This window comes from Trichomycterus rosablanca, chromosome 16 (assembly GCF_030014385.1).
Source record: "Trichomycterus rosablanca isolate fTriRos1 chromosome 16, fTriRos1.hap1, whole genome shotgun sequence".
In the NCBI taxonomy this organism is placed as follows: domain Eukaryota; kingdom Metazoa; phylum Chordata; class Actinopteri; order Siluriformes; family Trichomycteridae; genus Trichomycterus; species Trichomycterus rosablanca.
Window position 1 is genome coordinate 26813584 of NC_086003.1, and position 21651 is coordinate 26835234.

General features: G+C 42.7%; 2 protein-coding genes across 3 annotated transcripts in view; one reads left to right on the forward strand and one right to left on the reverse strand.

Annotated features, from left to right (window-relative positions):
* rb1 (retinoblastoma 1) overlaps positions 1 to 21651 on the forward strand; it is a 55226-nt gene that overhangs the window by 2013 nt on the left and 31562 nt on the right. The window contains exons 2-17 of one of the 2 annotated variants that reach the window (XM_063011521.1): positions 2065 to 2185; positions 5916 to 6019; positions 6799 to 6933; positions 8879 to 8917; positions 9053 to 9102; positions 10124 to 10234; positions 13247 to 13383; positions 14409 to 14486; positions 16067 to 16176; positions 16327 to 16404; positions 17226 to 17313; positions 17525 to 17641; positions 17784 to 17840; positions 17935 to 17966; positions 18084 to 18160; positions 18299 to 18504. In XM_063011521.1, coding sequence (XP_062867591.1) covers positions 2065 to 2185; positions 5916 to 6019; positions 6799 to 6933; positions 8879 to 8917; positions 9053 to 9102; positions 10124 to 10234; positions 13247 to 13383; positions 14409 to 14486; positions 16067 to 16176; positions 16327 to 16404; positions 17226 to 17313; positions 17525 to 17641; positions 17784 to 17840; positions 17935 to 17966; positions 18084 to 18160; positions 18299 to 18504 — 1540 coding nt within the window. Of the gene's footprint in view, positions 1 to 2064; positions 2186 to 5915; positions 6020 to 6798; positions 6934 to 8878; positions 8918 to 9052; positions 9103 to 10123; positions 10235 to 13246; positions 13384 to 14408; positions 14487 to 16066; positions 16177 to 16326; positions 16405 to 17225; positions 17314 to 17524; positions 17642 to 17783; positions 17841 to 17934; positions 17967 to 18083; positions 18161 to 18298; positions 18505 to 21651 lie in introns of those variants that run through there. The other variant, XM_063011520.1, reaches the window with a different exon arrangement.
* Positions 20003 to 20953, reverse strand: LOC134330798 (lysophosphatidic acid receptor 6-like). The gene has a single exon (XM_063012059.1). It carries the CDS (start codon positions 20951 to 20953, stop codon positions 20003 to 20005), a length of 951 nt encoding a protein of 316 aa, XP_062868129.1.

Genomic DNA, 21651 nt, shown 5'->3' on the forward strand with positions numbered 1-21651 from the left:
CTATCTACAGTGTATCACAAAAGTGAGTACACCCCTCACATTTCTGCAAATATTTCATTATATCTTTTCATGGGACAACACTATAGACATGAAACTTGGATATAACTTAGAGTAGTCAGTGTACAGCTTGTATAGCAGTGTAGATTTACTGTCTTCTGAAAATAACTCAACACACAGCCATTAATGTCTAAATAGCTGCAACATAAGTGAGTACACCCCACAGTGAACATGTCCAAATTGTGCCCAAATGTGTCGTTGTCCCTCCCTGGTGTCATGTGTCAAGGTCCCAGGTGTAAATGGGGAGCAGGGCTGTTAAATTTGGTGTTTTGGGTACAATTCTCTCATACTGGCCACTGGATATTCAACATGGCACCTCATGGCAAAGAACTCTCTGAGGATGTGAGAAATAGAATTGTTGCTCTCCACAAAGATGGCCTGGGCTATAAGAAGATTGCTAACACCCTGAAACTGAGCTACAGCATGGTGGCCAAGGTCATACAGCGGTTTTCCAGGACAGGTTCCACTCGGAACAGGCTTCGCCAGGGTCGACCAAAGAAGTTGAGTCCACGTGTTCGGTGTCATATCCAGAGGTTGGCTTTAAAAAATAGACACATGAGTGCTGCCAGCATTGCTGCAGAGGTTGAAGACGTGGGAGGTCAGCCTGTCAGTGCTCAGACCATACGCCGCACACTGCATCAACTCGGTCTGCATGGTCGTCATCCCAGAAGGAAGCTGACGCACAAGAAAGCCCGCAAACAGTTTGCTGAAGACAAGCAGTCCAAGAACATGGATTACTGGAATGCCCTGTGGTCTGACGAGACCAAGATAAACTTGTTTGGCTCAGATGGTGTCCAGCATGTGTGGCGGCGCCCTGGTGAGAAGTACCAAGACAACTGTATCTTGCCTACAGTCAAGCATGGTGGTGGTAGCATCATGGTCTTGGGCTGCATGAGTGTTGCTGGCACTGGGGAGCTGCAGTTCATTGAGGGAAACATGAATTCCAACATGTACTGTGACATTCTGAAACAGAGCATGATCCCCTCCCTTCGAAAACCTGTTTTCCAACAGGATAACGACCCCAAACACAACCTCCAAGATGACAACTGCCTTGCTGAGGAAGCTGAAGGTAAAGGTGATGGACTAAACCCAATTGAGCACCTGTGGCGCATCCTCAAGGGGAAGGTGGAGGAGTTCAAGGTGTCTAACATCCACCAGCTCTGTGATGTCATCATGGAGGAGTGGAAGAGGATTCCAGTAGCAACCTGTGCAGCTCTGGTGAATTCCATGCCCAGGAGGGTTAAGGCAGTGCTGGATAATAATGGTGGTCACACAAAATATTGACACATTTGGGCACAATTTGGACATGTTCACTGTGGGGTGTACTCACTTATGTTGCAGCTATTTAGACATTAATGGCTGTGTGTTGAGTTATTTTCAGAAGACAGTAAATCTACACTGCTATACAAGCTGTACACTGACTACTCTAAGTTATATCCAAGTTTCATGTCTATAGTGTTGTCCCATGAAAAGATATAATGAAATATTTGCAGAAATGTGAGGGGTGTACTCACTTTTGTGATACACTGTATCTATCTATCTATCTATCTATCTATCTATCTATCTATCTATCTATCTATCTATCTACCTACCTACCTACCTACCTACCTACCTACCTACCTACCTATCTATCTATCTATCTATCTATCTAATCTATCTAATCTATCTATCTATCTATCTGCAGTCATCTAGTACATTTTTACATTTAGTGGTGGATACATCATGGTACATGACGTGTAATACAGGAATTTGGCAGACACTGTCATTCAAAGCATTCTTACAAATGGGACTGAATACAGTGAATACAATACATCTATTCAGCAGCCCAACAGTGCTGACTTGGCGGTGGTGGGGCTTTTACACCAGTGACTCTCTGCCTCTGGGTTGCTACTGAAGACCACTTACATAAACCTGCAGCTGTCTGACCAACAGGCCACCAACTTAACCGATACGTTTCCACTGTCTTCTTCTTGCTGTTTGTTGATCTTTTTCATTTATCTTTTTCAGGCACAAGGATAAAGATCCAGATTTTGTGACCCTTTGTAAGGATCTGTCTGTGTCCAACTCGGTGTGTGATCAGGCATGGAAAGTGTGGGAGTCAGTGTCCAGGTCTTCAGTTAGAATCACTGTAAGTGTTCATTTCGTTTGTTAAAAGAAAGCATGGGCCAGATTAAGTATATACAGTGCCTTGCAAAAGTATTCAGCCCCCTTGAACTTTTCAACCTTTTGCCACATTTCAGGCTTTAAACATAAAGATATGAAATTGTAATTTTTTGTGAAGAATCAACAACAAGCGGGACACAATCGTGAAGTGGAACGAAATTTATTGGATATTTTAAACTTTTTTTAGAAATAAAAAACTGAAAAGTGGGGCGTGCAATATTATTCAGCCCCCTTGCGTTAATACTTTGTAGCGCCACCTTTTGCTGCGATTACAGCTGCAAGTCGCTTGGGGTATGTCTCTATCAGTTTTGCACATCGAGAGACAGAAATTTTTGCCCATTCTTCCTTGCAAAACAGCTCGAGCTCAGTGAGGTTGGATGGAGAGCGTTTGTGAACAGCAGTTTTCAGCTCTTTCCACAGATTCTCGATGGGATTCAGGTCTGGACTTTGACTTGGCCATTCTAACACCTGGATAAGTTTATTTGTGAACCATTCCATTGTAGATTTTGCTTTATGTTTTGGATCATTGTCTTGTTGGAAGATAAATCACCGTCCCAGTCTCAGGTCTTTTGCAGACTGCAACAGGTTTTCTTCCAGAATGGTCCTGTATTTGGCTCCATCCATCTTCCCATCAATTTTAACCATCTTCCCTGTCCCTGCTGAAGAAAAGCAGGCCCAAACCATGATGCTGCCACCACCATGTTTGACAGTGGGGATGGTGTGTTCAGGGTGATGAGCTGTGTTGCTTTTACGCCAAACATAACGTTTTGCGTTGTGGCCAAAAAGTTCGATTTTGGTTTCATCTGACCAGAGCACCTTCTTCCACATGTTTGGTGTGTCTCCCAGGTGACTTTTTATGGATATCTTTGAGAAATGGCTTTCTTCTTGCCACTCTTCCATAAAGGCCAGATTTGTGCAGTGTACGACTGATTGTTGTCCTATGGACAGATTCTTCCACCTCAGCTGTAGATCTCTGCAGTTCATTCAGAGTGATCATGGGCCTCTTGGCTGCATCTCTGATCAGTCTTCTCCTTGTTTGAGCTGAAAGTTTAGAGGGACGGCCGGGTCTTGGTAGATTTGCAGTGGTCTGATACTCCCTTCATTTCAATATGATCGCTTGCACAGTGCTCCTTGAGATGTTTAAAGCTTGGGAAATCTTTTTGTATCCAAATTCGGCTTTAAACTTCTCCACAACAGTATCTCGGACCTGCCTGGTGTGTTCCTTGGTCTTCATGATGCTCTCTGCGCTTTAAACAGAACTCTGAGACTGTCACAGAGCAGGTGCATTTATACGGAGACTTGATTACACACAGGTGGATTCTATTTATCACCATCAGTCATTTAGGTCAACATTGGATCATTCAGAGATCCTCACTGAACTTCTGGAGTGAGTTTGCTGCACTGAAAGTAAAGGGGCTGAATAATATTGCACGCCCCACTTTTCAGTTTTTTATTTCTAAAAAAAGTTTAAAATCTCCAATAAATTTCGTTCCACTTCACAATTGTGTCCCACTTGTTGTTGATTCTTCACAAAAAATTACAATTTCATATCGTTATGTTTAAAGCCTGAAATGTGGCAAAAGGTTGAAAAGTTCAAGGGGGCTGAATACTTTTGCAAGGCACTGTATATACACATTACAGGGTGTCCCTAAAGTCTGGGCACACGGGCAAACATTTTAATAAATTGTTTAACAACATTTGATTTAATTAGAATATTAATCAATAACATCTTCCATGTGTTTTCCACTATTTGTGATGCAATATGTATGTATGTGTATTTAAGTAAACATACACTATATTGCCAAAAGTATTCACTCACCCATCCAAATCATTGAATTCAGGTGTTTCAATCACTTCCATGGCCACAGGTGTATAAAACCGAGCACCTCGGCATGCAGACTGCTTCTACACACGTTTGTGAAAGAATGGGTCGCTCTCAGGAAGTGGTAGCCACGTAAAATGACAGAGCGGGTCAGCGGATGCTGAGGCGCATAGTGCACAGAGGTCGCCGATGTGGCCTTCAGATCAGCTCAGGAACAGTGTGTAGAGCTTCATGGGATGGGTTTCCATGGCCGAGCAGCTGCATCCAAGCCTCACATCACCGAGCGCGATGCAAAGCGTCGGATGCAGTGGTGTAAAGCAGTGGAGACGTGTTCTCTGGAGTGACGGATCATGCTTCTCCGTCTGGCGATCCGATGGACGAGTCTGGGTTCGGTGGTTACCAGGGGAACGGTACCTGTCTGACTGTATTGTGCCGTGTGTAAAGTGTGGTGGAGGGGGGATTATGGTGTGGGGGTGTTTTTTAGGAGTCGGGCTCTGCCCTTTAGTTCCAGTGCAAGGAACTCTTAATGCTTCAGCATACCAAGAGATTCTGGACAATTTCATGCTCCCAACCTTGTGGGAACAGTTTGGGGATGGCCCCTTCCTGTTCCAACATGACTGCGCACCAGTGCACAAAGCACAAGGTCCATAAAGACGTTGATGAGCGAGTTTGGTGTGGAAGAACTTGACTGAGTCCTGATCTCAACCCGATAGATAGAACACCTTTGGGATGAATTAGAGCGGAGACTGTGAGCCAGACCTTCTCGTCCAACATCAGTGTCTGACCTCACAAATGCGCTTCTGGAAGAATGGTCAAAAATCCCCATAAACACACTCCTAAACCTTGTGGAAAGCCTTCCCAGAAGAGTCGAAGCTGTTATAGCTGCACAGGGTGGCCGACATCATATTAAACCCTATGGATTAAGAATGGGAGTCACAAAAGTTCATATTCGTGTGAAGGCAGACGAGCGAATACTTTAGGCAATATAGAGTATGTTTAGTTATAGTTAGTGATATTTCCTTTGTCCAGACTTTAGGGACACCCTGTACTTTCCGGGTGCTTCTATTAGGGGTCGTCACAGCAGTATTTTCTCCTACGCATTTGATTTGGCATTGATTTTATACCAGGTGCCTTTCATGAATCAACCTTCCTATTCATCCTGACTTATGGGTGCACTCATGTGTACCCCTAATGGCCAGGTTCACGTTACGTCATGTGCCTTCCGTGTTGTGAGCCCAGCTTGGGGTTTAAATGTGACTCTTACCATTATTCCACTCCAGCTCACTAAATAGCAAACACTTTGAACATCCCTGCCGGTATAACTGATTGGATAATCTGAAAGTGGAAAAGCTTGGGCTGGTCTGCTCTGCCTGCTAGCATCATGACTTTTACCAGGTAACGCACACACATTTTGTAAGAGGGGAAGCTCCTCTACTCTGTGATCCCTGCCGTATGTTGTATGTTCTAAATACACACAGCAGCACAATCTACAGTAGTGCAATACCAAAGACTGTGAAAAAAATCACAGTAAAAAACCAAAATAAAAACAGTCCTCAGGTTTCTAAAAGTACGCATCTAAGGAACAATACTTGATAAGGACTATAAATGGAAATGTGAGCATTATCTACCTTGCCTGCTGTAAAAGTTGCTGGTTCAAGCCCTACCACTGCCATGCTGCCACTGTTGAGCCCTTAACCCTCAATTGCTTTGACAATACACTGTCACAGTACTGTAAGTAGCTCTGGATAAAAGCGTCTGCTAAATGCTAAAAATGTAAATGTAAATTAAATATGAGATCAGATCAGATGGACGCGGCTTCTATATTTCCACACTGGTTCACGTTTTGATTGATGGTTTTTTTTTTTCTATACAGGAAGCGAACCAGCAGCAGTGGGGAGTGTGTGTGTTCATCTCTGCAGTGGAAATGGATGACGTTGGCTTCACCTTCACACAGTTTCAGAAAGCTGTCGGTCTGAGGTAGGTCACGGGTTCAAAGTGCACCGCTGGGACTGGATATAGATGTTCCTACTCGTCAGTTTAATACTTAAGGCTAAAAGTATTTGGACACCTGACCCAAACATAATACCAATCATGCCATAAAATGCACACACGTGGTATGGTGTTAAAATACAAACATCCAATTCTAAGACGGCCTATTACAAGACTTTTGACAATTACAAGACAGTTTATGTTTCTGTTCATTGAGACTGAGCTCAGGACTCTGAAGTTTCTTTAAATCAGGCTTTTCTTCATGTCTTTATGTCTTTATGTCAATAGAGCTTTATAGATGGTGCATTTTGCACATTGGCAGTCATGCTGGAAAAGTAAATGAACTTCCCTAAACCATTGCTGCAAAGTTTGAAGCATATAATTTCCTTTATATACTTGACCTTATATGTACCTCACATATTATGTCATGTGTATTGTGCATCTACTGAACAATGTTTACAGTTTCAAGCACCTTATATGTACTTAATTATAGCGTATGTGTACTCCTTGTACAAATTGTTATATCTTGTATGATGGCACTGACGGGTCTGCTTTCAATTTCGCTGTACTGCACGCAGTGGAGTGACAATAAAGTATTCTATTCTATTTATTTAAGTGTTATCAACTGTTGTGGTTGAAACAATGGAATTCAAGACTAGAAGGGGTGTCCCAATACGCGTATACTGTGAGATTTACTGACTTAAATACATTTGTTTAATACAGTTTAATCTGATAATTCATGTTGATCTTGTGTTGGATTTTTGCAGTGTGAAGCAGTTCCTCAGCCTGATAAGAAAGCTGGATGAAAACGTGGATACCATAAGCCCTAAAGTCAACTCGGCTGTAACCAGACTCGACAAGAAATACGAAGTGTCACTGGCTCTCTATCAGAGATTTGTTAAGTAAGGCTCCTTTTGTGATTTTGATGATTTATACTTCTCAGTGAGGTCGAACGGGCTTGGTGGAAACATGGTATGACCTCTGCGTCACGTATTACAAGTAAGAAATAAATAGCTGTTAGAATTAAGCTGGGCTTTTTGCCTCTTTGTTGGAGCACAGACACAGATTTGCACATTTCTACATGGGTGCTGTCTAGGGATGCACCGATCCGATATTAAGATCGGATATCTGTGCCGATATTACCAAAATGAGATGGATCGGGTATCGGATAATTAGGCCGATCCATGGGCCGATACGCTGCCTCAGTAGAGAGGATTCTGATAAGTCAATATTATTCGAACGCGCTACTTAGACAGCGCTTCCATCGGGTTTCGCGTTTAGCATCTTGCCATTAAAACCAATGGATTGAGGTAGCACAGCAAGCTAACGTCAATATAACACCTCCCTTCAGGTACCGATAACGGTTACATTTCCTGACAAGCCCGAACTTGCAAATAAAAACACTCGGTACAAGTTAGGTAATACCTTTTTAATACCTTTAATACCCGGGCATTGTGGTATCAAAGGAATTAAAAATGCTGACAGAATAGCCAAAACCGCCAATTTCGGCATTCAGCAGACGCCTTTATCCGATGTGACTTACATTACAGTTACAGTATACAGTCTAAGCAACTGAGGGTTAAGGGCCTTGCTCAAGGGCCCAACAGCGGCAACCTGACAGTGGTGGGGCTTGAAACAGCTACCTTCTGATGACTAGTCCAGTACCTTACAACTTGCCATTACAAAGTGCCTTATACTCCCAGGGTGCACACTAGCCCACCAGTGCTGATATCTCGAGCTCTTGAGTTCGGATCTCAGCTCTTCTATTAGCCAGCTGGGCGATTACACAGACACACGATCGGCTTTGTGTCTCTAAGGGCCGGGACAGGTACAGCCTCTGCTGGCTGATCAGCGGCTCCTGCAGAATGAGGCGGGGGTAAAGGGGATCAAAGCGTGTCAGAAGGGGCGTATGACAGTTGTGACCCTCCTTGGTCAGCAGTGGAGGTCTTTAGTTTGTGTGTTTATTAGGATTTTAACGTCATGTTTTACACTTTGTTTACATTCATGACGGGAACGGTAGTTACTCATTACACAAGATTCATCAGTTGAAGTCTTTAATCTTAAACAGTCATGGACAATTTAGTGTCTCCAATTCACCTCACTTGCACGTCTTTGGACTGTAGGAGGAAACCGGAGCACCCGGAGTAAACCCACGCAAACACGGGGAGAACATGCAAACTCAACACAGAAAGGACCTGGACCGCCCCACCTGGGGATCGAACCCAGGACCTTCTTGCTGTGAGGCGACAGTGCCGTCCGTGGAATTCTTCAGCAGTAGTGGCGAAATACTATTGGGTAATTGGCTACGTCTAAATTGGAAAGGAAACTGGTATAAAATACATTAAAAGAAAATAGAAGAAAGTGCCCTATATGCCCAAACAGGCCTAAATCTTATAATAAGTACCTTTGTTAAAAGCAAATGGCAACCAGAATATGGGGCAAATAAATACATGAATACATTCCTACCATTGGGAGAACACATACACAGACACCAACACCAATCAGGCCTTATTGGCCACTCCAGACTTACTCACATGTATCTATTAACGGGTGAAGAGACCCCACTTTGCCCAACATGTAATAGATTACATGATAACCATAAAGCAGATCTTACTGGAGTGTCTAAATTTCAGCACCTTCAGATCAGCGTATTACTCAGAAGGAACTCTTTAAGACATTTTTGAATTGAGAATCTTGGAATTTCTTACAGCATAACACCAGGCGACAATAGCCGTATGCCTACCACGTGTGCGCTGTGACGATAGCCCATGTAGCTTATATATATGGCAATAAAACCAACAACACACACACTCATTCCTCCTGTCTGTTGTTTTTGTCTTTTTACAGAACGTGCACTAAAATCTACTCGGTGCCTGATGAAGCCCAGTAAGTCCAATTCTTTAGAAATACGTATATTTTACATTTGTTCATGTACCTGCGCTGTCCTTCTCATGCATGCTCGAATGCTTTACACAGCCGAACCCAACCTGCCTCTTTAATTTATCTTTATTTTTTACCCAGGAGACAAGAGCTTCAGCGGGGTAGCTGGGTCATGTTCCTCCTGGTAAAAGGTGAGAGACACAGAACGTGTATGCTGGAGTTTACCATGATTGTATTTGTGTCCAGCAGCACCTTTATTCAGTACATTAATGCTATAAGTTTAACATGCTGGTATACAATCACTAATGGTAGTCACTAGATTTTATCTTGTTGGTGATTTCTCTGAATTTGTCTGCATTATCTCTCAACTTAGTCATTTCTAATTCCCAAATTTGAATCCTCTGCCACTTGCACAACCCTCATTCTGATCAAGGTCAATAGTTTTTTTGCGGATGCCCTCGTGTAACCAGACCTGCCGCAACCCCGACCAGGATAGAGCGGTTGTTGGAAAATAAAATGAAATGAAAATGTTCAGATCTTTATTGATCCCCAGTACACAGCAGTACAAGAGAAGGATGGTAAAGAACAGAAAGGAAGATATTAAGATTAAGCCACTAAGATATTGTTCACTTTTAAAACAAGAGAAGTACATATTGTTATACAAGCATGTTAATGCACTTTCATGTATAGGAGGAATTGAATAGAAGTAGAGGGAATAGAAACGAGACGTCATTGAGAGTATAGAGTCCGATAAGTAATGTCTTACCTACCCTCACCAGGGCAGCACGGTGGCTTGGTGGGTAGCACTGTGGCCTCACAGCAAGAAGGTCCTGGGTTCGATTCCCAGGTGGGACGGTCCGGGTCTTTTCTGTGTGGAGTTTGCATGTTCTCCCCGTGTCTGTGTGGGTTTCCTCCGGGAGCTCCGGTTTCCTCCCACAGTAAGAAGACGTGCAAGTGAGGATTGGAGATACAAAATTGTCCATGACTATGTTTGACATTAAACTTGTGAACTGATGAATCTTGGGTAATGAGGAACTACCGTTTCTGTCATGAATGTAACCAAAGTGGGCAAAACATGAAATTAAAATTCACTTTGTCTCTCATACAAGACCTTGTATTTCTCATTAGTCATTAATGTTAGAGGAAATAGCTCATTCATGCTCAAGGCAGCTTTTTTTCTGAAGTGTCTTTTTCACTTGTTCCATCGTGCAGGGAGTGTTTTGCAGATGGAGGATGACCTGGTGATCGCCTTCCAGTTACTGTTGTGCGTGCTGGAGTTCTACATCAAGCGCTGTCCATCGTCTCTCCTCCAGCCTCTGTACAGTGAGTTCACGTGCAAGCCAGTAACCCAGTCAGGAACTGATTATTGACAGAGCTTTATGAATAGCATACTTTTAATAACTGAAATGTAATTATGGGTGTTCTTCAATTTTATAAAACTTTTTAAAACCAGGTACATTTTATCTTAGTATTTATAAATGTAGTGGCTGAAATGAATAGCTTTGGGATACTTTTAATGGATGTTTTTAATCAAACCACAGGAATTAACCCACACAGCGTAGTGGGTAATATTTAATGTGTTAATTATTAACCAACAAAACGAAACAATGTGGTTTCATTTGCACAGCTCCACTGTGGTCATAGGAGTATGTAGTTGTTTACGCTATACATCATTGCTGTAGAGGATTTCCATCAAACACCAGGTTCACCACATGCAAACAGGCCTTTAGAGAAGCTAATAATGCCGTTTCCGGTTATTAAGCTGCTGCTGTGGTTTCGTCTCTGCACAGATTCTCTGAGTTTTACACAGAGCACAGGGTTATAGAGGCTTTTCTATCCTGGATCTTACAGCGTTATTTATACAGTGTATCACAAAAGTGAGTACACCCCTCACATTTCTGCAAATATTTCATTATATCTTTTCATGGGACAACACTATAGACATGAAACTTGGATATAACTTAGAGTAGTCAGTGTACAACTTGTATAGCAGTGTAGATTTACTGTCTTCTAAAAATAACTCAACACACAGCCATTAATGTCTAAATAGCTGGCAACATAAGTGAGTACACCCCACAGTGAACATGTCCAAATTGTGCCCAAATGTGTCGTTGTCCCTCCCTGGTGTCATGTGTCAAGGTCCCAGGTGTAAATGGGGAGCAGGGCTGTTAAATTTGGTGTTTTGGGTACAATTCTCTCATACTGGCCACTGAATATTCAACATGGCACCTCATGGCAAAGAACTCTCTGAGGATGTGAGAAATAGAATTGTTGCTCTCCACAAAGATGGCCTGGGCTATAAAAAGATTGCTAACACCCTGAAACTGAGCTACAGCATGGTGGCCAAGGTCATACAGCGGTTTTCCAGGACAGGTTCCACTCGGAACAGGCTTCGCCAGGGTCGACCAAAGAAGTTGAGTCCACGTGTTCGGCGTCATATCCAGAGGTTGGCTTTAAAAAATAGACACATGAGTGCTGCCAGCATTGCTGCAGAGGTTGAAGATGTGGGAGGTCAGCCTGTCAGTGCTCAGACCATACGCCGCACACTGCATCAACTCGGTCTGCATGGTCGTCATCCCAGAAGGAAGCTGACGCACAAGAAAGCCCGCAAACAGCTTGCTGAAGACAAGCAGTCCAAGAACATGGATTACTGGAATGCCCTGTGGTCTGACGAGACCAAGATAAACTTGTTTGGCTCAGATGGTGTCCAGCATGTGTGGCGGCGCCCTGGTGAGAAGTACCAAGACAACTGTATCTTGCCTACAGTCAAGCATGGTGGTGGTAGCATCATGGTCTTGGGCTGCATGAGTGTTGCTGGCACTGGGGAGCTGCAGTTCATTGAGGGAAACATGAATTCCAACATGTACTGTGACATTCTGAAACAGAGCATGATCCCCTCCCTTCGAAAACTGGGCCTCATGGCAGTTTTCCAACAGGATAACGACCCCAAACACAACCTCCAAGATGACAACTGCCTTGCTGAGGAAGCTGAAGGTAAAGGTGATGGACTAAACCCAATTGAGCACCTGTGGCGCATCCTCAAGTGGAAGGTGGAGGAGTTCAAGGTGTCTAACATCCACCAGCTCCGTGATGTCATCATGGAGGAGTGGAAGAGCATTCCAGTAGCAACCTGTGCAGCTCTGGTGAATTCCATGCCCAGGAGGGTTAAGGCAGTGCTGGATAATAATGGTGGTCACACCAAATATTGACACTTTGGGCACAATTTGGACATGTTCACTGTGGGGTGTACTCACTTATGTTGCCAGCCATTTAGACATTAATGGCTGTGTGTTGAGTTATTTTCAGAAGACAGTAAATCTACACTGCTATACAAGCTGTACACTGACTACTCTAAGTTATATCCAAGTTTTATGTCTATAGTGTTGTCCCATGAAAAGATATAATAAAATATTTGCAGAAATGTGAGGGGTGTACTCACTTTTGTGATACACTGTATGTTTCTGTAATTTTTTGTTTCTAAATGATCATAATCAATCCACGATGCACCAAAAAGCCACCAAAAACATCTATCTAAAATAAGAAGCTGCCGAAGCATGTGGCACTGTCCACGGTCCAGCAAGAAAGAAACCCCCCGCAACCAAAAAAGGAACCTCAAAGCTTTATTGACCAACAAAAAAAAGGAACATGGGTTAATCGTATATCTGTTGTTCCCTTACTAACCCTCACCAGTGCAGCACGTTGGCTCAGCGGATAGCACTGTGGCTCAATTCCCAGGTGGGGCGGTCCGGGTCCTTTCTGTGTGGAGTTTGCATGTTCTCGCCCCCCTGGAGCTCCGGTTTCCTCCCACAGTCGAAAGACTTGCAAGTAAAGTGAACTGGAGACACTAAATTGTCCATGACTGTGTTTGATGTTAAACTTGAACTGATGAATTTTGTGTAACCAGTAACTACCTGTTCTGTCATGAATGCAACCAAGGTGTGTAAAACATGACATTAAAATCCTAATAGAAGTATAAATAAATTATTATGAATATAATATAGACGTTTATAATATAAGTAATATACGTACATTTATAATATAAGTAATTCATAATATATTATTATATATATTGCTACATTGCCGTAAAAAATAAGAAGCTGTTTAAACATGTGGCACTGTCCACAGTCAAGCAAGATTTCTTTCAAGCAAGAAAGAAACCCCCCGCTACCAAAAAAGGAACCTCAAAGCTTAAATGACCAACAAAAAAAGGAACATGGGTGAAACTGGCTGTGAACAATTTCACCCATGTCCCTTTTTTAACCATCTGTTTTTTACCTGGTCAAGTGTACTGTGCCTGCAGAGCTGCAGAATGATTCCATTGTTTATTTTCGTCAGAATCAGCCGTCGGCGATGCCGCCCAGAGCCCGCCGACTCGCACTTCGAGACGCAACCGATCCAAGACCCGGCCACCTGACATGGACGCGCAGTTACTGGAGACGCTGTGTAAAGAGAGCGACTGCAGCGTGGACGAGGTCCGAATTTCTGCATCCGACACCCTCACGCACTATAGCTTTATATGACTATAGTTTCAGAAAGCTTGCTTCTGCTCTGCTTGCACGACATTAGCGTGTGTTTTGAAACCGAATGTGTTCTTACACAGACGAGCTACAGTCGTAGCAGCACATACTTCTTTAACACTTAACGTTTAAATATTAGAGTTAGAATATGGAACAGTGGTACATTACGCTATCCCACTACCACTAGGATCCAGGGTTCGAGTTCCCAGCGGTGCAATCACAACCAAAAAGGGAAGAAAAAATGTGTTGATTGTTGATAGATTTATAAACCATTGAAGATGGAGCTGTATGATCAGAAGTGACAAATTAAATTTCTAAATAAAACCCTGTTTCTTTTTCAAATCCTAAATAACTTTGATTGCATTGAATTGGATATTTTAAAACTGATCTAAATTGTGGGCTGGTGTGGCGTAATGGTAAGAGCCACGCTGCTGGTGAAAGGGGTTTGAATCCCGAAGGTGCGTGGCATAACGTGAACCTAGCAATTGGTGGGGCACACATCAGGGCACCCTTAGTACTGGTCCTAAGCCTGGATAAATAGAAGAGATGCGCAGGAAGGGTGTCTGGAGTAAAAACAATTCCTGTTAAATAGAATATGCAGTGAATAATCTGCTCCGGCAACCCCTTATGGGAAAAGCCAGCAGGTACCATGATCGTAACCTGTTCTTGATAGAAAATAATTAACAGATGGTGACCTGCAGCTCTAGTCATCAGCTACTGATGTTAAATATGTGAATAACTGAGCATTAAACATTACTGGAGAGTAAACAGCCTCGCTACAGCCTCTCATGCTGAGAAATCAGATTACAGACTGATAATCTGATTACTTGCAGTCATTTGATTGTGTGCATGTAAACACACTCGGTGTTTGGAGAGTTGTGTGTTTGCGGGAGGGGGTTGATTGCTGATTGTTTCCCTTGATGTTTAAAACATTTGCTACTACAGGTGCATTTTAAATACAATGCTTAATTTTTTTTTAGGTGAAAAATGTTTACCAAAGCAGTTTCTCTGCCTTCGTTGTCTCGATGGGCTTGTCGGGATCTCAGGAGCATCCAGAGGTAAGAGGTCTTGTTGGATGATGTGCCTTTACATAAGGCTTTTTTCATTTAGAATATATATTACTTTATTTGTCATATATACATGTACAGACGTACAGTACAATGAAATTCTTTCTTTGCATATCCCAGCTTGTTTTGGAAGCTGGGCTCAGAGCGCAGGGTCAGCCATTGTACGGCAGACAGGGTTAAGGGCCTTCCTCAAGGACCCAACAGTGGCTGCATAGCAGAGCCTGGATTTGAACCGCCAATCTTCCAATACCCACTAGGCTATTAATGTTATTATATTAATGACTTATTATTGGCTTGCAATTCTCGCCATTTGTGCACCTCCGATTAAAACATTGGGAACAAGACAGAAAGACCCTTGACAAGACGGCAATCTGCTATAGGACGTTGGCCATCCTCGGACATAACCAATCATATCTAATCACACGGCTGAGATTCTAACCCAGGTGTCAGCTTTTATTAATATAATTCCATAAATGTGAATATAATTCATCTCTAAGACTTTTTGGGACTCAGTATTGTACTACAATTTACTACAACACTGATCACGCCATCGTTGCACTCTCAGCAGAGTATTTTATCAAACTCTTTCGCATGTAAAGTATCTTAAGAATCTTAAACATCACCACATCTTGTTTTAAAGAAGAACAAAGTTCATTCTGTCATTTGCCATTAATACAAAGACTGTTCAGGGTTTTTATCACAAACACAATGTGAACAGCTGTAATCTAATGATCGCTGATCACGCCATTGTTTCATAGTTACACTGTTATAATGTTTGACTAGGACTCTGAGAGCTTGATCCTACAGGTTAGCCTTGACTGGAGTAGAATGACATCTCTGTTTGAACATGGTTTCTCCAAAAATGTTTCTTGTATGCATTGTAAGAAGCTTTTTCATGCCACTGTGGCTCTCTTGACCAGGATCTTTGTGAAGCTGATTTGTGCTCGTTGTCTATTATGAAAAAAAATGAACCAAAAAGGAACTGAAAAGTGAAACTGAATTAAATTCTTGTGTCTTTGGTATCAGTTTCAGCTGATTTTTTTTTTTATTTTATTAGATTTTATTGCATCAGGAGATTTAGCACGCATCTTTTGTATTTATTTTTTATTGCTATTCAAATTTGTTCATAGAAAACCGTCTTACTAATGAGAATCAACAGACGTTACAGATAAAGGATTTTATAGTTATATTATAGTTATATAGCAAACATGTTTTACACGTTTATCAGGCCTGACAGATCCTTATAGGCTTCTGTATCGTGGAGAAATTTACGAGCCCGTGACGTGACGTACAGTTAAACTGGAGTTAATATTTGCTTTAAGCTCGCCTCTTTCTAGCTCTGCCTGCTGATGGAACATGTAAAATCAGTCCAGCCGTGTTGGTTGTGTGGAAACGTAAAGCTGAGGACGGGTTTCATTACCTGCGTCTTTATATGGACTTTATTATTTGTTTTCTTTTAATGAGATTTGCCCGTATTGCTGTTGGTTTAACAAAGAATAATTAGGTGAGGTTTTTTATTGTGTTTTGTATTTATTTAGGCTTTTCAAGATCTTGCACTCTTTTCTTTATAGGTGGAAACTCTATCCAAAAAATACGAAGAACTTTACAATAAAAACAAGGACTTTGATGCTCGGCTGTTTTTAGTTGATGATGAGACTCTCAGCCCCAATAAACCAGAAGTGTAAGTATTGCCTGAGAATCTCTCCCTGTAGCTGTAAAACCCCCTGGAAGTCACAAGTCATTACAAGCTACTTTTATATAGTGATGTTTTTCCTTTTTTATTATTGTTTGTAGTTTAGTAGTAACAACACTGCGCCTCTTTTTTCCCCAGAGTAAAGGTGGACATGACTCCCAGAAAGAATTTCTCTGGAGAGGATTGTGCTCCCCTTCCACCACAGACCCCAATCAGGTAGGAAAACCCAAAGCCTTGGTCACACCAGAAACTTTCTTCCTGTAGCAAAGCTTGGCTTTCCTGGTTGTTAGCACTTCAGCTGGGACTGTGCATATTAGATTTGAATGTTAGATATGCTTAAATTGCTATTTGGGAGCTCATTTTCATGTTCTAGCTTTTAGAAATGCAATTTAATGGCCTCACATAATCTAGGGGGGGCAGATCTAATTAGTGTGTGTAGGGGTTCAGGCCAGTACACTGTAATAGTATTGTTACACTGCCTCTGTTATAATAATATGCTCTCCACCAGCACTTTTTGCTGCCATCAGAAAATATTCTGATGTTGACTTACTCAAATGAAGTAAAATTTAAACCAATTGATAGTTTCACAAATGATCATGCAAGTTAGCCGCCTCATACGTCGTCATAATTTCCCTGTGCTTTTTCGTGGCCCTGTTTTGTCCCACCCAAAACCACATGATGCATTACGAGAGTTTTGCGTATAGCACACAAACTAGCATGGAACGATTAAGAAAGCCTCCAGATTCAGATAACCCTGAACCTGAGACATCAGTGTCATCGTCCAGTGGTAGCTCAGCAGCGAAGGGAATGCCAGATCGAAAGTTTTCTTTAGCTGCAACAGTGGCTTCTGCTGCCTGAATAAGGAGCTGCATGGATAAAGAAGAACTTGTAGATTGAAATGTGTTCTCTGTAAGAATTAGCCACTGGACGGAGCAAAGATGTGGTCCACTGCTTCTCATGTCTTAAAATGCTTTGTATGTTTCCATCTCGATAAATGACTTTTTTTTTTTACACACTATTTCCCTTCCCCCATACAGAGCTGCTATGAATTCAATTCAGCAATTGAGGGGCGAGCTTACCTCAGTCAGTGACCGACCGTCTGCCAACCTTATTGTTTACTTCAAGGTAAAATTCAATCAAGAATCTTGGATTTGCTCATGTTCTTGATTCTATATTTAAACACATTTAGAACTTATTGTCTGTACCATCAAAGTTGGAACTAAGGCATATTTACCCTTGTGTTACATCACGTTTTCTATTAATGAGACTTTTTAATGGTTTGGCGACTGAGGATAGTCATTGTTACAGTTTTGAATAAGAAATGTGTTGATTTCAGAACTGTACTGTGGACCCATCAGAAGAAATCACTAAGCGTGTTGAGCAGCTTGGTCAGATATTCAGCCAGAAGTTTGCTCAGGCTGTTGGTCAGCGCTGTGAAGGCTTGGGCAAAAAGGTATCATAGTGAACGGCACCTTAAGTGTCGCACACCGCTGTAAAAAATTATAATAATAAAGTTTAAACGATGCAGTAAGCGACAGTATGCGGCCCCCCTTGAGAACGAAGTGCTAAACACTTTTCGTGTTTCTGTTTTTCAGAGATTCACACTCGGTGTCCAGCTTTACTACAAAGTCATGGAGTCTATGCTGAAATCGGTGCGTGTAAATCACTTTTGTTGATGAATTTAAATGAAATTTCTCCTATCAGCCCTTTTTTTTATTATTTCTTATTTTATTATTGCTTTTTTAGGAAGAGAAAAGACTCTCCGTGCAAAATTTCAGGTAAACGTGCATTTTAAAACCACTACCGAATCAATGAATCATTTTAATGATTTTTTTTAGTGAATCAATGAATCTTGGGTATATTAATTGTAAAGTGTTTGTTTTTTTTCCCCACAGTAAACTTCTCAATGATGCTAAGTTCCATACCTCACTGCTTGCTTGTGCGCTGGAGGTCATCATGGCAACTTATGTTGGTAAGCAGGGTTAAACCTACCCGAATATACTCGAATAGGAGCAGTTTTGTTTTAATAAAATATTTGGTACATGCCAGGGCTGGGTGAGCCTGGAGTGATGCATGCTGAATTAATAGACCTTGTGATTTACCGCTGTAGGTGGTTCTCTGAACAGTGGGGTTAGTGACTCTCCTGAGATGAACCTGTGCTTCCCCTGGATCCTGAAAGTTTTCCAGCTTCATGCGTTTGATTTTTACAAAGTGATCGAGAGCTTCATCAAGGCCGAGCCCTCCCTGAAACACGAGATGATCGAACACCTGGGCCGCTGTGAGCAACAGATCATGAAGAGCCTCGCGTGGAAAACGGTGAGTTGCTTGTGCTTCTCTGGTTCATAATTAAGGCCGTACCTGGTTCACGTCCGTGAAGGTCGTGTCACGGACTGTGAAATGAGCCGTTTCCCGTCTAATATGCGGTTTGCTTTTTAGCGATTTAACATTTTGCATTCGTGTAGCGTTCAAGTGTCTCACTATGAGGCGTCCTAGCAATCCTACAGCAATTCAGTTAGCAATCGGTTAGTCAAACTGTCCAAGATGTCGAAGCCTAAGGCAGCTAAAAACACTCGGGTAACTGCGTTAGGAAAACTCCTAACCTGCCTGCCGGCTGGGCTGAGCAGCTACATAATCAACGTTTGGCCTGTTGTTCAGATAGGGGTGGGATATTAAAGCCGTATAGGGACTCGTAACTAATGTAACTACGTGGCGCCTGCACGGAGACGGGAAAAGTGTGCTGTCAGGGTGTGTCTCTCCGTACACAGTGCTGATCCGCACTGCACTCGTCAAAGTGTAGGTGACAAAATGCATACGGCTTCTGCCCACGTGTCGCAGGGGGCGTGGGTTAGCTTCGTTCTCCTCAATCAGAGCGGGGATCGGCATTGGTGGAGAGGAAGCGTGACGCAATCGGGCAATTGGACGCGCTAAAAGTTGGGAGAAAAGGGGGAGAAAATGCATAAACAAAATTTTGGTGTTGATGGAAGATTAAAATGGTGTTATACTTTTTTTTTATTTTTTATTTAATAATGTTAGTGAAGCCTGGCTTCAACAAAACCTGAAATCATGACACCTCAACAGCACAATAAATACAGTTATATAGCGAGAGCATTCAGACATTAGTTATGAATACATGATTCATATAGGAATTCCTCTGTAATATATTTGTTTAAATTGAGCGCACCTCTCTCTCCCATTTACACCAAATCCAGTCGTGACCAATTGTAGCTTTTCTCTCTCGCCGCAGCCACAACCCTCGACTTTAATATTAACCCTTTAATGGTCTGCTCAACCATTTAGTTGAGCTTATTTTAAGTCTAAATACTAAGCTGTATTTAAATATGGGCCGTATCTACTCCTTGGTTGACGCGTGTTAAACTTAAAAATATTGGTAGATGGTTTCTGCAGCCTTTCTAACTAAATATTAACTTAAAGCTGGCAGCTGAAAAATCATCCATGAAAGATGCGTCATTTTTGTGATCATCTCACTCGTATGGTAGAGGATCATTAACAAAATACTGTATGCACTAGTAAAAAAATATTGTTTGTTGTTGGTGGTATAGTACCAAGGTCTTGGTGAGAGCATTGAAGGGTTAAGGAAGGTAAAGGCGGTCACGCTCTCCTTCAACACTTACGCAGATTGCTTTATTTTACCTCTCAGGTTACACAAATTGGCACAAATCTCACAAATTGGCAGGAAATAAGGGGGGGGGGGGGGTCTAGAAACAAAATCTGAATTAGTCCATGTGTTGGTGAAGAAGATGCAGTCTCGGCTCTACGACAGATTCCACTTCCAACAATCCCAGATCTCTCATTCTCACTGGCTGCTCCTGCTGCTGGACGTCTCTCTGTTCGCCCCACCGCTGGAGCAGTAGTACACGAGCGGGTTAAGGCAGCAGTTGACGCTGGCCAGCGAGAGAACCACGGGGTGCAGCGCAGACACTATCGTAGCCAGGGTACAGCTGAGCACCAGGCCCGTGTGAGAGAGCGTGTAGAACAGCAGGTTGACGTGGTATGGCGCGAAACACAGCAGGAAGACGCTCAGCACGCAGTAGATGAGCGAGAGGGTGCGCTGCTGGCGGAATTTCGCTCGGTGTGGCATCCGGCTCAGCACGTTCAATATGCTGCAGTAGCTGAAGAGCAGCAGGATTGTGGGCAACAGGAAGGCAACTTGTACCAGTCCCAGAGCTACCAGTATGAAAGTTTGATGGTGCCCTAAGGATGGGTCAAGCTGGCATGGTACATCTGTCCGCTCTCCATTGTGAAAGGTTATGTATTGCAGGAATGGCAATGACAGACTCAGAGCCAGGACTAATAACCAGATCATAGTGCTGACAGAGCGGGCGTTACGTGCCCGGAGCGGCTGCCTGGGTGTAGCGTGTGTTACAGCAAAGTACCGGTCTAGTCCTATGCATGCGAGGAAGAAGATCCCTCCATACATGCTCATGTACTTAAGGGTGAAGGTCAGCTGGCAGAAGACGCTTCCGGGAGACCAAGTGCTACTGTGTGACCTGTTGTAGTAATAATAGATGCGCAGAGGTAGAGAAACCATGAAGAACAGGTCAACAATGGCAAGGTTGACCATGTAAATAGCGGTGCTAGTAAGGGTAGGTGGCATGTGCCACAGGTGCCAGAGTGCCCTGCTGTTGCTGGCCAGGCCGCAGATGAAAATGATGCTGTAGGTGATCTGGTAGTAGGTGAATCGGTAGCTGAAGTCCACGCTGCAGTTGAATAGAGTCAGACCGGTGGTTCTATTCGTCACGTCCATGTTGAGCCACCCGCTGGATTCTCTGCCCCGTGTTTGGCAACATCAGCAGGACTGAACGATTAACCTGTCTGCAGAATAGCACAAAGACTCACGGTTAAAGCGATTAGATCAAAGTAACAACTGTTGACATTCAGTGTTTGTACCAGGCACCTTGTTTACATCTATTTGGGATTCATACTAAATGGACCAAAGTATTGCGACACCCCTTATATATATTTTTTTAATTTAATTTGTGTTTTCTCTAGGGATGTCCCGATCCGATCGGAATCGGGCCTGATCAAGGCTTTTTTTAACTGATCGGTATCGGCTTTACTAAGCCCGATCCTAAACCCGATTCTTCGTTTTAAGTCAGCGGTCAAGCAGGTGTCGTAAACGGAGAGTCCAACAGTGAAGTGTAATGTCTGCAATGTGAGCGTTTCACGAGGCGGTGAGAGCAGAGCTGCGTTCGTTACTGTAGAATTTTACTGTTTATATGGTGTGTGAGTCGAGGATCACACCGGTTTACAAAACAATAACTTTTAATCCGAGTGTGAAAACTTCAGGAGCATAACATACAGCTTTTACGAGTTCACGTGTTACAAGACTGAACGACATCTCAGTATCAAGCGCTCCGATTGGCTTAGTTACAACACGCCTACAAGTACGGTGACTCATAAACAAACCAGTTATCGTTTAACCAAACGATCTACAATTACTAC

Bases quoted from the DNA above. Each gene is read 5' to 3' on its own strand.
- LOC134330798 (XM_063012059.1), bottom strand. From the start codon at position 20,953: ATGGACGTGACGAATAGAACCACCGGTCTGACTCTATTCAACTGCAGC.